Genomic DNA, 16,716 nt, shown 5'->3' with positions numbered 1-16,716 from the left:
TGTTGTAAATATAATTGAAAGCATTTGAAAAGTAAGATTCTAGTGTTTTGTATATCTAAAAACATTAGTAAACATCTACATTTGAAAACATTCAAACAGCGTTTACTTTAAACGTTTTGTACATCTGAAAACATCAGAGAACATCAAACACGAAGTACAATTGAAAACATCCGAACAACGTTTAGTTCTAACGTTGTGTACATCCGAAAACATCCAAAAAAAGTTTGGTTCCAGCATCGGGAGGCATCTACGTTAGAAAACATCAGAATACATTTACATATAAAAACATCCGAACAACGTTTAGTTCTAACGTTTTTTACATCCGAAAACAACCGAAAAACGTTTGATTCTAACATCAGGAAACCTCTACATTAGAAAACATCAGAAAACGTTTACATATAAAAACATCCGAAAAACGTTTAGTTCTAACGTTTTTTACATCTGAAAACATCCAAAAACGTTTGTTTCTAACATCAGGAAACATCTACATTAGAAAACATCAGAAAACGTTTACATTTAAAAACATCCGAACAACGTTTAGTTCTAACGTTTTGTACATCTGAAAACATCCTTAAAACGTTTGGTTCTAATGTCAATAGATTGAAATTTTTGACATCAGACCGACATTAGAATGGCAAAATTTTGTTCCAAAATTTCTGATGTATACACCATGTTACGTTGCTTAAATACAACTAAATCATAATGTTTCCTAATGTTTGACATCAGGCATACATTTGATTTCGATGCTGATGTAGACATCAAAATCAAACGTTGGGCTAATGTAAATTTCTATTCGGGAACTCACAGTGCCCAGTGCTGTAACAATACAAGCGAGTCGTTTTGGTCGGCGTTTGTAGTGGTTGTATTTCGTGCCCGTCGATATTGAAACTGGATGTTTTCGCGTTTCGGATGTTTTCGCGTTTCGGATGTTTTCGCGTTTCGGATGTTTTCGCGTTTCGGATGTTTTAAATGTTACGGCTGTTTCGTCTAGTGATTCATAGTAAGTAAATATACATTCAGTGCTAGATTAAGAGTAGAAGTGAAAAGAAATATGATACCTCAGCCAGAATTTCTGGACGTTGAGATGTATGAAGAGGAAGCGGAAGAAGAAGAAGATGTAGGTGAGGAGGAAGAGGTTGAAATTTTGGAATCTCTAGATGATTCCGATATATCAGAAGATTTCGGGGACGAAGAGGAACCCCTTAAGGAGGATGATCCAAGCTTCGATACATTAGCTGGTGAGTAATATTGAACTTAGAACATAAAAAGAATAACTGACATAACCTTTAAGACAAAGCAGCCTTTAACAAAAATGCATAACCTCATTTTTTTCTCTTATTATTTTTTTTTACTTCACAGTAGATGACACGCCAACCGGACTTCGACCATCAGATCCTGTTATTATCAAACAACAAACTCAAATAGGGTCCGAGCTCATACCGAAAGGTAAGTAGCAAGTTATTTTTGTACACCTAGACTGTAAAATTTTCAACGATTTTTCTCACATTCGAGCAGATTTTTGAGGAAAATACCAGAAAACTATCTCAGTCTATTAGTTAACGACATATTGGCGAATTTGAGTGAACAAAACTCAAATTTGATTTGATCTCATTGGCTGTGTACATACATAAAGTTAAAACATGATGAAAAAAAAAATCCAATTTCTATTGATATTCAAGAATAACTATGCAAATCAACGTATCTAATTTCGTAAACAATCACTTCAATCGACGATTTGTGACAACTGCTAGCTCACTCACAGACACTAACAACACCAGATAGTAGGAGAGAGATTCCCCTACCTGATGATGGTGTTTACGTGGGTTAGTTAGCAGTTAAGACAAATCGTCGATTGAAGTGATTGTTTACAAAATCAGTTACGTCGATTTGAATAGTTACGCTTGAATGTTTGTTTTGTATATCCGTGGGAAGCCAAAAATTCAAAATAAAAATCGATCGAGACATATTAAACTTTGCAACAACTCTGCTATAAATTTGGATAGATTTCTATTTCTCTTTGTATATTGTTTTAAATGTTATTATTTTATCTTCTACAGCTGAACAAAACGTATCCACACCGGTCACTGAAACGGCCGTGGCAGCTCCTGAGTCATGTCACCGATTGGAGCCGCATGAGGCTGTGGAAACATTGATCAGTTCTGTAGCTCCAGCAACCGTTCCCAGTAACTTCTATCCCAGAACGTCTGAGATGTCAACGGATCCATCTACTGGTTCTCCTCTAAAACAGATCTTGACGATTGAATGGAAACTGGCTCCTAGCATATACGTATTGTTGAAAGGTAATCTATCTTTTTTTTTTCACTTATATCAATGTCCTTAAACACGTATTACATAAGGGAAAAGTCAATTTGTATGCCTGTGTTGTTTGTTGTATTTACATTTTTGTATTGCAATATAGGGTTTAGCACATAATGTACCTTTTAGAATTTGATGGCAAATTAATATCTAAAGCTGTTTTCATCTTTATTAATGCATGTCGTGGATGCATCATATTAGACGTAATTACAAACTTGACTCACTTCTGTATTATGCTCGCACACAGACATGTGTTTCACGAAATTACTCCTAACAATCCTAATAACCGGTACTTATTTTGAAGTAATGAAATTGGGATGTTAGCGGAATGCTTATATAAAACAGCAAAAAAAAAGTTATTTTCCATTTAATTCCAATTAATTCATTTTTGGTATCCATGATAAATACGTATTTCGACTACAATGTTCAGTCTTCATCAGTGTCATTCCCACTTATTTATTAACACTCAACTCTTACATTCGTCACGAAAAACTGTTTGTGGGTAACCTTATTTTTTTAATCTTTCTTGACAACACATTACTATTTTCAAGATTCAATAGTAGTATGAACTGATTTGATTAAATAGTTCTTTCATGGACAATGCAAACCTTCTCACATATTCTCGAAAAACCAGAATGCAAGTTAAACATGGCAAGGCTTGATTGATTAATGGATGTCTACTAATTGGTGCAAATATGTTCCGGCCCAACTCATTAATTAATATTATACTGTTATGTACATTTTTCATAACATTTTAATTTGGAAACATTTTGCGTCACATTAAGAACAATAGTGCGTAAACAATATCAAAAGCTATTTTTTCCATTTTTTTTTAAATAAATTCGACTTGACCATTCTTACATTTTTGGTTCCTTTTCTTTGATATGTCAAATAGTGACACGCAGCTTTTTTAAGAGTTTAATCAAGAAGTGATTAAAAAAAACATTGATTTTTTTATATTTCTTTAGCTGCGTCCACGGTAGGATGAAATGGGCTCTGAAGAGATGGCGTGGCACCATATTATGAAAAATTAAATGCTTTTTACTATATCGGTAAGGGTTACGTGCCACTTCGCCACTCCTTTGACAACATTGGGTTGTTAGGAGAGGTGGGGTGGAGTACTTGTTCCGAAGCACAGAAAGACATTATAACTATAATTCGAAAACGGTTGAAGATCTTGATACATTTCGATAAATTCAAATGCGGTTTTTTTCTGATTGCAAAAAGCTCGCGTCATTCTATAATTTTTGCTATTTTACACTAAATAAAATAATAAATAATAAGATTCGAAGAAGGTAGATAATTCACAGTTATATCACAAACGAAGTGACAGACGACTTACTGGCGAAGAAATCAATTAAAATAATGTGGTTCGCTGTAATAGAATTTTCTTAGAAGCTTGTGCCATCATCCACCAGATGGGATAGTATTTTTGTTTTGGTTTTGCACGAAGTTGATTTTGTGTACAATGATTCTTTGACAGTGTGCAAAGAGTGTATATCATTTTGTCATTTTTTTATGCATTCCAGTTTTGAGTAGAGTGAAAGAGATAGAACCAAAACATTCTAGTACATTTGGTGAAAATGCTAGTTCAATCCAGTAGTAGCATAGAGGTAACTCTAAGACTAGAAGGTCCCGAAATAACGTGCTCAACTTTTTGGCTCAGCTCTGGTACTCTCTTCGGTCCCAAGCTAATCGATTCACCCCTCGAAACATAGAAAAAACCAATAACCCCTCATTTTATCTGTCAAACTTTCATAACGAATCAAAACAAACATTGCGTAGTACTAGAATTTCGACTAGAATAGGGTACGGTAATCGTTTGCTTGGGACCAATAGGCTACTAAAGTGGTGAGCCAATTTAAAATCGTTAGTTTCGTATTGATTGTTGGTAGTAGTGTTGCCATGTGGTACAATCCACTGGTAGTGGAGTTGCCATGTGGTACACTGAAAAATTGCAATAGCAGGTTAGTCACCAAAGTTTTCGAGCCGCTCCGTCTGTCACTTCGTTTGTGGTTATATTGAGCACTGAAAAGTGCTGTTTGTTGTAGCTTTAGGTAACACTTCCTTCAGCAAATAGCAAAAAGATCCATGTCATAATTTTCCCAGTAGTTTATAAATCTTTTGTTACTTTTTTTCAGAAAGAGGCTTAAATTACTCTCGAAGGACGACGTTGATGACGTATTTAGTCCCAGCAGGACTGGAGAAAAAATTCGATTGCGATCGAAACTGCGCTGCTGGTCGGAGTCCAAACAATATCAACCACCTCAAGAAGGATGCTCAAGAAGTTTGAACTTTTCAAAGTCACAAGTTCAGTCTGAGGACTTAGAACAACTGCTGAAGAATAATGAGAAAGGAAAAATAATTTCGAAATATTTTGAAAAATTTCAGACACTCAATAACCTAATGCGAAAGCAATTGAGTGAAATCATCTGCGATTCATATATTTCATTAGAAAAGCCCTTCCCGTTATCAGATATGGAAAAATTCAGTGAACTTATTTCCGCAAAATTTTCTTCTGAAACAAAAGTATCTATTGCTTCAAAAATAAGAATTATTGCTTGTGTTCTTCTACAAGTAGTTTTGTTTCCTTTATTTGTTTTGTAGGACGCTTATCTATGTGCTCGTGATAAAGAAATTGGCAAATTGAACCCGTCTGGATTGATATATAACCGGTACTATAACTCGCGAGATCGGAAAGCATTCCAGCCACCAGTTCAGAGGAAACGGAAACTGGAAAACCCCAACGACGATCCAAGAACAAGCGAAGCTCATCAACATTTCAGTCAAGAAGGTAACAAAAGTTTTTCAACAGATTTAATGTTAACATGATTTTTACATGGTGTTTTCCTGCATAAATTTATATTCAGATTTAGTTATCCTGAAGGAAGATCATGCCTGGTTGATGAATAATAATGTTCCCGTCGAAGATGTTAAAGAGCGTTGGAGAAGAACAGTAAAGTTTCGTCTTGATAGTATCAAAGATCTGCAGAACGAAAGAAATAAGTTCCAGAAGCTTTTGGAGGTGTGGCCTCGGTTTAAGGATAGCGAAGGAGCAGTTTATGTGAGTAAATCAAGATAACTTGGAATAGCTAATTTATTTTTCGATGGGTGATTCCGGGTCTCACCTTATCCCGTCTGACCTGGTGTAGAGCTCTTTCGCCCATTCAAATGTTATGAAACGCAAGAGGAAGGAGGTAGTACCAACAATCAATACGAAACTAACGATTTTAAATTGGCTCACCACTTTAGTAGCCTATTGGTCCCAAGCAAACGATTAACGTATCCCATTCTTGTCGAAATTCTAGTACTACGCAATGTTTGTTTTGATTCGCTATGAAAGTTTGACAGATAACATCAGGGGTGTGTGGATTCATGCAGAACATGCAGGGGTTAGTGAAATAGCTTGGGACTGCTTGGGACCGTTGTTCTGGTACTGAGTGAGCCAAAAATAATAATGATTTTCTTCAGGACCCAGTGGTCTTAGAGTTACCTCTATGGTAGTACCAACAATCAATACGAAACTAACGATTTTAAATTGGCTCACTACTTGACTAGCCTATTGGTCCCAAGCAAACGATTAACGTACCCCATTCGAGTCAAAATTCTAGTACTACGCAATGTTTGTTTTGATTTGCTATGAAAGTTTGACAGATAAAATGAGGGGTTATTGGTTTTTCCTATGTTTCGAGGGGTGAATCGATTAGCTTGGGACCGAAGAGAGTACCAGAGCTGAGCCAAAAAGTTGAGCACGTTATTTCGGAACCTTCTAGTCTTAGAGTTACCTCTATGGTAGTACCACAAACGAAGTGACAGACGGAGCGGCTCGAAAACTTTGGTGACTAACCTGCTATTGCAATTTTTCAGTGTACTAAATGGCAACACCACTACTACTGGATTGTACCACATAGCAACACTACTACCAACAATCAATACGAAACTAACGATTTTAAATTGGCTCACCACTTTAGTAGCCTATTGGTCCCAAGCAAACGATTAACGTACCCTATTCTAGTTGAAATTCTATTACTACACTATGTTTGTTTTGATTCGCTATGAAAGTTTTACAGATAACATCAGGGGTGTGTGGATTCATGCAGAACATGCAGGGGTGAGTGAAATAGCTTGGGACTGCTTGGGACCGTTGTTCTGGTACTGAGTGAGCCAAAAATAATAATGATTTTCTTCGGGACCCAGTGGTCTTAGAGTTACCTCTATGCTACTACTGGATTGAACTAGCATTTTCACCAAATGTACTAGAATGTTTTGGTTCTATCCCTTTCACTTTACTCAAAACTGAAATGCATAAAAAAAAATGAAAAAATGATACACTCTTTGCACACTGTCAAAGAATCATTGTACACAAAATCAACTTTGAGCAAAACCAAAACAAAAATACTATTCCATCTGGTGGATGATGGCACAAGCTTCTAAGAAAATTCTATTACAGCGAACCACATTATTTTAATTGATTTCTTCGCCAGTTAGTCGTCTGTCACTTCGTTTGTGGTAGTACCATAGAGGTAACTACACTGAGGCAAAAAGACTTAAGAATTTCATAAGACTCGACTTATGAACGACAGATATGAATTTCATAAGCGCGACATATACTCTCTTCGGTCCCAAGCTAATCGATTCACCCCTCGAAACATAGGAAAATCCACTAATCCCTCATTTTGTCTTCAAACTTTCATAGCGAATCAAAACAAACATTGTGCAGTAGTAGAATTATGACTAGAATGGGGTATACGTTAATCGTTTGTTTGGGACCAATAGGCTACACTAATAGAATTCCACACATTTTTATTGGCGAATTTCCATGTAAAATTCCACATGATTTTTATGTGACCACACATAAGCAGAATCTACCAAGAAGCACACATGAAATTTATGAGTCAAATTAATAGTATGTGTGGTTACACATGGCTTTTATGTGTACACATATTAAGTATGTGTCCGACACATAGATATCAATTGTTGATCACATTGCAAAAATTCATGTGCGGGACACATAAAAACAATCTTTGAATTTTTATCAGTGTAGTCAAGTAGTGAGCCAATTTAAAATCGTTAGTTTCGTATTGATTGTTGGTAACGATTTTAAATTTGCTCATTACTTGCCTAGCCTATTGGTCCCAAGCAAATCGATTAACGTGCTCCATTCTAGTCTAAATTCTAGTACTACACTATGTTTGTTTTGATTCGCTATGAAAGTTTGATAGATAAAATGAGGGGTTCGTGGATTTTTCTATGTTTCGAGGGGTGCATCGATTAGCTTGGGACCGGAGAGTGTACTAGAGCTGAGCCAAAAAGTTGAGTACGTTTCTTCGGGACCTTCTAGTCTTAAGGGCCACCCCAAGGGGTAGGTCACTCCGCACACCAATCTTGGGTCATCTTTTTTGTAAGTGTGCCTCAAATGTGCCGCAGGTGTGCCGATTGTGCCGGTAATAGAGCAAGCTGCGATTGTTTGTAAAATACCCATACCGGCAACCCGGTATTTCTGACACCTTGAATGTTTTGGTTTGAAATCGCAAGGATAAATCGGATTGAGGATGACGATGCTGCAACCAGGTCAATCCATCGGTTGTGTAATATAACGTTGTACGATGTACATCGATTTTGCAAACAAAATTACATCCATTGATGTAATATTGTATCTGCTTTTTGCTATCACATCATTATTTCATACATCAGCTTGAATTAAATTGATCGATATTACATTTTTTTTTTGCTGTGTATAGAGATTTTTGACGTTTAATCGGCGCACACTACTGCACCATTTAATTCGAACGAGTGCGAGTAAGAGGGAAACAGATTGGTGGGAAAACAATTCGTCCATTCATCCATGTGTGCTAGATAGAGAAAGGCGATTAAACGTCAAAAAGGTCTATGGTACGAACCCTCGTTGCATGTCATTGCATGTTGTGATGAAAGACAAGGCTCTTAGACACAATGTTTTAGTTTTACGAAGAATTTAGCGTCACACTTCTCTTCATCATACACTTCTAAAATGTGTCATTCCATTTCAACACATGATAGGCTCTATATGTCGAAGTAGCGCGGGACCCTATTAGAATAAATCCTTTAGATTTTAATGTTACTATCAATATCAAATGAAATACTTTTCATAAGAAAAGCAAAATAAACGCTGTTGTAGATGTTTGTGATTGAAAAAAATAAAAAAAAAACGCTAAATAGTCCGTGTTAAAAAGGTGAAACAAAATGAAAACAGCACACCACAGCAAATAAAAACCCACATAAATGTGAACCTCACCAAAAATTGTTAGACATTGTTTATAATCCCTGCTAAACTTTAACTGAAATGTTTATCGAACTTTACATGAACGTTTGTGGGATAAAGTTTTAACCTTATATATTATGGTATTATGGATGGTTTTGTAACATCGATCAACTTTATGTGGTATATATCGTGAATACCTTGCCTGTAAATTACTGATTACCAATTCGCGATATATTCCACGTAAAGTTGACCGATAATACAAAACCATTAATGGACCTTACTGACTACCATAACCATTACAATTAAAGTTCTCAAACCATTAGTAAAAAGGTTCTAATATAGTCCCTCTCCGAAAATGTATGGAGAAAACAACTATTTTGAATGGTAATGGTTCTTAACAATCCATTTTTTGTAAGGTTCAATTCCAAAGAATCATAATAGGGGAATTTACGTATTCTCGTCAATCTAAGCAGCGTCCGAACTTCTATTAGCGATTTCTCAGCGTCACACACATACATGACAGGTTTGTTTGTTGACATTTATCTGCTGCTTGCTGTTCTACCAATTTCAATCGACAGAATTGATCAAAACGGGTTGAACATGTTTTTACAACGCTCCAAACTTCTCAGGTGAGTGTGACTATTGTCGGCAGTCTCTTTTTCTTCGGCACCCTTTCCATTTGAACTGCGTGTTAACCAGCTGTTCTATTATCGGCAACTCGAAATCAGCCGTATTTTGTAGTGTGTATATTTCATTTAAAGAAAAATATGGCAGAACAGGATTGCACAGTCGTAAAAATGTAATCAGAATGAAGCTGAAAAGGTAAGGAATCGGTTTAATATATTCAGCGAAGAGTTTTGATGGGAAAATACAGTGAAATTAACGTTTCAATTTCGGTTGACGAAAACAGTCAATGGGTGCCGAAGCCATAATTTACCCTACATAAGGTTAAAACTTTATCCCACAAACGTTCATGTAAAGTTCCATAACCATTTCAGTTAAAGTTTCTTCTTCTTTTTCTTCGCATTTCAAGCTTATTGCATATCGCATATTAGCTTATTGCGTGCTCTCAACTTGGTGTTCTAGATGCACTTCCACCATAGAGGTAACTCTAAGACTAGAAGATCCCGAAGAAACGTGCTCAACTTTTTGGCTCAGCTCTGGTATTCTCTTCGGTCCCAAGCTAATCGATTCACCTCTCGAAACATAGGAAAATCCACTAACCCCTCATTTTATCTGTCAAACTTTCATAGCGAATCAAAACAAACATTGTGTAGTCATAGAATTTCGACTAGAATGGGGTACGTTAATCGATTTGCTTGGGACCAATAGGCTAGTCAAGTAGTGAGCCAATTTAAAATCGTTAGTTTCGTATTGATTGTTGCTTCCACCACAAACAAAGTGACAGACGAATAACTGGCAAAGAAATCAATTAAAATAATGTGGTTCGCTGTAATAGAATTTTCTTAGAAGCTTGTGCCATCAGCTACCAGATGGGCTATTATTTTTGTTTTGATTTGAACATAGTTGATTTTGTGAGCAATATGATCTTTGACAGTGTGAAAAGAGTGTATCATTTTGTCATTTTTTATGCATTTCAGTTTAGAGTAGAGGGAAAGAGATAGAACCAAAACATTCTAGTACATTTAGTGTTGCCATGTGGTACAATCCATTAGTAGTGTTGCCATGTGGTACAATCCAGTAGTAGTGGTGTTGCCATGTGGTACAAAGTTTTCGAGCCGCTTCGTCTGTCACTTCGTTTGTGCTTTCACAGTTATTAATTGAGAGCTTTCGGTGCCTGTACCATGTTTGCATTGGTATAATTGTGTGGCAAGTCCAATCATACTTCTATGCCCAGGGAAGTCGAGAAATTTTCCAACCCGAAAAATTCCTAGACCGGACCGGGAATCGAACCCAGCCACCTCCTGCTTGGTCTTGTTTTATAGCTGCGCCTTTACCAACTGAGCTAAGGGAGGCCCCAATTAAATTTTAACAGGAATTATAAACAATTTTTAACCATTTTCTGTAATGTCAAGATATGGTTCGCGTTTATGCGGGAAAAAATTTACACAGAATAAGATTACAGGTAATTAGTTGTGTAATATTACCATATTACGTTGTACGTAGAATTGATAAACAAATTTACATCCATGGATGTAATATTACATCTGAATTGGAATTACATCAATGTATGATACGTTAGCATGAAAATCATAAGGGCATAACTGCGATGATCATTTTTTTTTTAAATTAATTTATTTGTACAGGCATAATCAAATAAACTTTACAGAGCCAAATTATCATTAATGTTATAAATTAATGTCTTAAACCTAAAGTTAAAGAAATTGAACCGAGTACTCGCGGTTGTCTTGAGGTTAGTGGAGATTTACAGTTTTAAAATTAGCAACGCTTGAGCCAGTATCACCCCCACGAAATTTCTGTATTTTTAAATGATATTTTAATTTCATGATAAAAGTTCTTATTTATATTTATATCTACATTCTATGTTTTTTTTTTCTTCGGCAGCTGGACATTGATTACAATGCTCTAACGGACGGAAAAGGAAACGGACTCTTAGTTGGTTGGCCCTCGTTTTCTGAAAAGTTTATGGAATACGTCACCTCGACGTCACTGCTAATGAACCACGGGAGAAATCTTGCCTAGAAATTATTGATAAACTGCATCGGACGGACATTTCAGTGTGTAAGTTTGGATTTTAGGATTTACTATTGGCCCAATTTATTTACTTTTCTATTTTTTGTTCCTTTAGGCTCTCGTAATTTTCTCATCTATAAATTGTTCCCCGGTGTCATCAAACCAAAACGTATTGGTGGAAGAACCCTTCCTTCAATTGCACAAGCGCAGTCGGATTCTCTCATACACTGTTTAACAGCAAGCGATATTGGTCCAACACTTGAAAAGCTGAAAGAGAAGAAAACTTGTTATCAACCAAGTATCATCGTTGTCGGTGCTGAGGACGCTTGTATCACCCAGTTTTATGTGGTGAAGGACGACTTGTTCTGGAAGCCCTGCTCTTTTCTAAAATGTATTGATATTGTTGTGAAAAGCTGCAAGGTTTTCGATCTTCAATTTTCACCATACAATGAGCTTTTCTGGACGTTTGTTCGTGATTTCTTCATGCAAGAACGCCATGTAAAATATTCTAAAACTAGTTCACTTGTGCAACTTCAGAAAGTTCTGAAATCATGAATTGCTTCATATGTTCAGCAGTGTTTAATCAAGCATCATCAATTATCCGGCATCTAAAAAGAATACATGGCACCCCCAGCCATTTCACATTCAAATGTGTTCAATGTGATCCCCATTTGAGTTTCCAGAACGTGTATAGCTACGGAAAGCATATAAAAAATAAACATGAGGTTGTCGAAGAAAATCGTCACGAGCAAACGGTAGAGCAAAATGCACCAATTGAAAACAGCGTAAATCTAGATAACAGTAATACAACTCAAGCAGAGTTTGAGGATAATCCGATAGAAGCTAAGCCACGAGACAATCTGAGTGAAGAAATGAACAGAGTAAGAAATTCGCTCTTTGAATTTACATTAGGATTACATAATAATAGCAGAACAACACGAAAAGAAGTCATAAGCATTCAGAATGCCGTAACCTTGAAGGTGGTCCAACCTATATTGAATATTATATCAGAAGCTACTATACCCTTCATGACAGATGCAACCAGAAAGAAAGATCTGCAGTTAGTTGTACAGGAGTTGAGGCAACCATTTTCTTTTATTTCCTCCGAACATCGCCTGTTCAAGCAGCTTAATTCTCACGACCTGATGAAACTACCAACAATGTACACAATAAATGAAGAATTGGTAGAGATGGTTTTACATGGTGAACCAACGATAGATCTTGAACATGTACGAGGATGTCTCATGCCAATTGAATTTCAAATTAAAAAGTATTTTGAAAGTGGATCCAATTTCCATAAGACAATGGAAAACATAAGGAGCATAGAAAAATCGAATTCAATTAATAATTTCATAAATGGTTCACTCTGGAGACAGGTCAAAGAAGTTCGTAAAAATGATATTTTGATTCCATATTTCCTGTATTCGGACGAGGTTGAAATTTGTGATCCGTTGGGATCGAATGCTGGAACCCATAAGATATGTGGGTTTTATTACAATTTTCCAACAATTCCGTCGCATCATTTATCACGGTTAGAAAATATTTTCGTAGCTGCATTTGTAAACTCAAACGATTTTTCCGAGTATGGAGTTCAAAAATCAGTGAAACCGATTATCGAAATTTTTTGTAAGTTGGAAAATGATGGAATTGATCTAGAGGTAGATGGAGACGTACATCACGTGTTCTTTGTACTAGGAGCTATTTTAGGAGACAATTTAGGAATTAACATGCTTTTGGATTTCACTACTTCGTTCAACTCATTTTTTTATTGCCGTTTTTGTAAAAGACATAAGAGTACAATGGAACATGATGTCCACATTCATTCTAGCTTGGTAAGAAACGTAGAAAACTACGACGAAGATGTTGATATTAACGATGTTAGAAAAACCGGTGTAAAGCGTGAATCTGTTTTCCATATTTTAAGACATTTCCATGTAACGCAGAATGCAGGAGTTGATCTCATGCATGATTTGTTTTCATCAGGTGTTTGCAAATACGATTTAGTCAAAGTTTTCGGACATTTGATGAACACGCTAAATATAAGTCTTGAAACGATAAACTACAGAAAACAAATGTTTAAGTTAGGTGAAACAGAGCTGAAGTACCTTTCAAAACCAATTACCATGAATAACATAAAAGAATGCAATTTCAAGATGTCTTCTAGACAAATGATGAGTTTCATACATATTTTTCCGTTAATTATTGGAGACATGATACCAGCAGATGACCCCGTATGGGACTTTTTGTGTTCCCTTGTTAAAATAGTTGATTTAGTTCTCTTGCCAAGTGTGGCAGTCCGTAAGTAGCCACAGCCACTGGGCTGAAGCTGAGCTACGGATGTCAATATGCCGTACGGCTAACCACTGGGCAGACGGACGGTACTATGACATCTGTAGAGAAACGTAGAGGAACAGATAATCGTTAAATAAACGTTCTTATTAAAAGCACTAATTATTAGTTGATTAATCATTAATAAAACGGGTTATCACATCTGGCGACGACGGATATAAACTGGAATTAATTACAGGTAAGATTTATTTAGAAATATTGGAGAAAAGAAAAAAAAAACTTTTTTGCTGGGCTAGGAAAGACTCTTCTTGGTTATGTTATGCGTGATGAAAAAAAAAAAATGTGGATGGCAAGAATTCTAATAAGAATTTGTTTTCATTTTGTCTAATTTAGTGGAAAATACTACATCCAAGTAGTGGTCGGTGCATTGCACGACGAAGGTCAGATTAAGACCGTAGCAGGCAGAAAGCCGTCAGGTCAGTGAGAAGACCGTACCAGGCAGTAAGCCGTCAGGTCAGGGAAGACCGTATCAGGCAGAAAGCCGTCAGGTCGAGGAAGACCGTCAAAAGGAACGTAGCTCTCGGGTCGAGGACGACCGATAAAGGCAAGAAGCCGCCAGACGGAAACTGGCCGGCCGACAGGATTCGTGGATGTCAATCGTATTGTTGGCCGTGTTTAAACGTAATTCGTCGATTTTGGAAAGGTGAATGCGTAAATAGTATTTACTAACAAACGAAAACCAAAAACAATTATTTTAAATTTTAGCGTTTTTATCAAATAATCAAAGATGGACAAATGGGACATACCGCAATTCAAGTTCAGATCGATTCCAAACAGTACCGTACGCGACGAATGGCAGAAATATAAACGGAATTTCGGTTTCATAGCGGCTGCCAATGGGGAAAAGGACAAAACCCGATTGAAAAATATTTTTTTGGCTAGAGCCGGCCCGGACGTGCAGGAAGTTTTCTCTTCAATACCAGGAGCTGACGTTGATGAAGACAAAGAAAAGAAGATCGATCCGTATCAAACGGCGATCGAGAAACTTGATGAATATTTTTCGCCCAAACGGCACGAAGCTTTCGAAAGGAATTCCTATTGGAATTTGAAGCCAATGGAGGATGAGTCTATGGAGAAGTTTTTGTGGCGTTCGCTTGAGGTGGCTCGAAAATGCAATTTCGGAAGTACCCTTGAGGAGAGTCGTAATATCGCTGTCGTTGACAAGATAATTCTGTTTGCTCCTCCGGAATTAAAGGAGAAACTGCTGCAAAAGGAGTCCTTGACACTAGACGATGTAACTCGAGTGGTCAGTTCGTATGAAGCAGTGAAATATCAATCACAGCAGATGAAAACAGCGTCATCGAGTACAGAACGTTCAGCACCTAGCTATTGGATGGATAATGGCACTAATGTCTGCAAGATTCAAGGTTCGTCGAAAAACCCAACCGGTGAATGTTACCGCTGTGGGCGTAAGAACCACTACGGAAATGATCCGAAGTGTCCAGCTAAAGATCAAAGGTGTAACAAATGTAACAGAATCGGCCATTTCTATAAACGGTGCAGAACAATCACACTTCCTCAGAAGCGAAGCGCGAATAACCCTATCGAATGGCGGGGAAAGAAACCGAAATCCCAAGGTATCATGCGAGTTCAGGACAGCGAGGAGGAAAAACCGGTACCGCCAAATTTCATCTTTAGTATCGGAAATGGGGACGAATTTATCTGGGTCAAAGTAGGAGGTGTCATGATCCAAATGTTGATTGATTCTGGAAGTGCCAAGAACATTATAGATGACAGGACGTGGGCGTACATGAAAACTCATGGAGTGAAAGTTGAGGAATTTTGGAAAGAAGCCGATCAAACTTTCCGTGCGTATGGCCACGATTCGGAACCGTTAGCAGTAGGTGGAATGTTTGAAGCAGTTATTTCTGTTGAGGATGCCGGAAAGCGGATTGAAAGGAGCGATCGCTTTTATGTAGTACAGGGAGGTACACAACCCTTACTCGGGCGATTGACTGCTACCAAGCTAGGAGTATTGTCGATCGGTTTACCTAGTGTCCAATCTTCTTTGAACCAGGTTGTAGACGAAAAAAGGCCTTTTCCTAAAATCAAGGATGTCAAATTGAGAATTCCTATCGACAGAACTATAACTCCTGTTGTACAACATGTCAGACGCCCACCTATTGCTCTGCTTTCACGTATTGAAGACAAATTGTCGGCACTTCTGACTACAGATATAATTGAACCAGTCACTGGAGCCAGCGAGTGGGTATCACCGCTAGTGACGATAGTGAAGGATAACGGAGATCTTCGCCTATGCGTGGATATGCGACGCGCAAATCAAGCTATACGACGAGAACACCACATGATGCCAACTATCGAAGATTTTCTTCCTCGCCTCAAAGCTGCCAAGTTCTTCAGTCGGCTTGATATTAAGGAGTCCTACTATCAACTAGAGCTCGAAGAGGATTGCCGAGATATAACGACGTTCATCACTCACAAGGGACTATACCGTTTTAAGCGATTGATGTTCGGCGTCAGCTGCGCGCCGGAAATGTTCCAGAAGGCCTTAGAGCAGATTCTAGCAGGTTGTGAGAATACAGTCAATTATATCGACGATATCATCATTTTCGGACAGACAGAAGAAGAACATGACAGGGCATTGCAACAGGTTCTATCAACTCTAAGAGAAAAAGAGGTGCTTTTGAACCATAGAAAGTGTGTTTTCAAGGCAACGGAGATTGAATTCCTGGGACATGTTATCTCAGAGGAAGGCATACGACCAACTGCAAGCAAAATAGAATCCCTGACCAGATTTCGAGCGCCGAAGACTGCTGAAGAAGTTCGCAGTTTCTTAGGACTGGTAACGTACGTCGGACGTTTCTTGCCGGACTTAGCCACAGTAACGGCTCCTTTACGAGAGTTGACGCAATCGGGAAAACATTTTGTTTGGCAAGAAAGTCATCAAAAGTCGTTCGAAAGATTGAAGGAAATAATCGGCGATATTCGAACCCTGCACTTCTTCGATAACTCACTGCGAACGAGAGTAATAACTGACGCGTCTCCAGTAGCCCTGGGCGCTGTGTTAGTACAGTTTGAAGGTAGTGATGATGAAAATCCTCGGGTTATATGCTACGCTAGTAAGAGCTTAACCGCAACGGAGAAACGTTACTGCCAGACTGAACGTGAAGCGCTGGCAATCGTTTGGGCTGTGG

At 37.6% G+C, this 16,716-nt stretch overlaps 2 protein-coding genes and 1 long non-coding RNA gene across 3 annotated transcripts in view; 2 read left to right on the top strand and 1 right to left on the bottom strand.

Moving 5' to 3' along the window:
* Positions 1-16,716, bottom strand: part of Mlc-c (Myosin light chain cytoplasmic) — a 379,873-nt gene that overhangs the window by 59,830 nt on the left and 303,327 nt on the right. The window lies entirely within an intron of this gene.
* Positions 1,029-4,469, top strand: LOC135703777 (uncharacterized). The gene is made up of 4 exons (XM_065225102.1): positions 1,029-1,238; positions 1,360-1,446; positions 2,058-2,287; positions 4,458-4,469. Exons 1-4 carry the CDS (start codon positions 1,052-1,054, stop codon positions 4,467-4,469), a joined length of 516 nt encoding a protein of 171 aa, XP_065081174.1. The 5' UTR covers positions 1,029-1,051.
* On the top strand, positions 4,478-11,156 carry LOC135703923 (uncharacterized). Its single transcript, XR_010517762.1, has 4 exons — positions 4,478-4,845; positions 4,924-5,110; positions 5,187-5,380; positions 11,084-11,156. It is a non-coding gene; the product is annotated as an uncharacterized LOC135703923 (long non-coding RNA).

Source organism: Ochlerotatus camptorhynchus, unplaced genomic scaffold (assembly GCF_037179485.1).
Source record: "Ochlerotatus camptorhynchus isolate MF236.1 unplaced genomic scaffold, CSIRO-AGI_Acam_v1.1 ptg000222l, whole genome shotgun sequence".
Lineage (NCBI taxonomy): Eukaryota > Metazoa > Arthropoda > Insecta > Diptera > Culicidae > Ochlerotatus > Ochlerotatus camptorhynchus.
The sequence above is the reverse complement of the archived record's forward strand: the minus strand, read 5'-3'. Positions and strand labels throughout refer to the sequence as shown.

Bases quoted from the DNA above. Each gene is read 5' to 3' on its own strand.
- LOC135703777 (XM_065225102.1), top strand. From the start codon at position 1,052: ATGATACCTCAGCCAGAATTTCTGGACGTTGAGATGTATGAAGAGGAA. The intron at 1,239-1,359 runs GTGAGTAATATT...TTTACTTCACAG, and splicing joins AAGCTTCGATACATTAGCTG to TAGATGACACGCCAACCGGA. The intron at 1,447-2,057 runs GTAAGTAGCAAG...TATCTTCTACAG, and splicing joins GTCCGAGCTCATACCGAAAG to CTGAACAAAACGTATCCACA.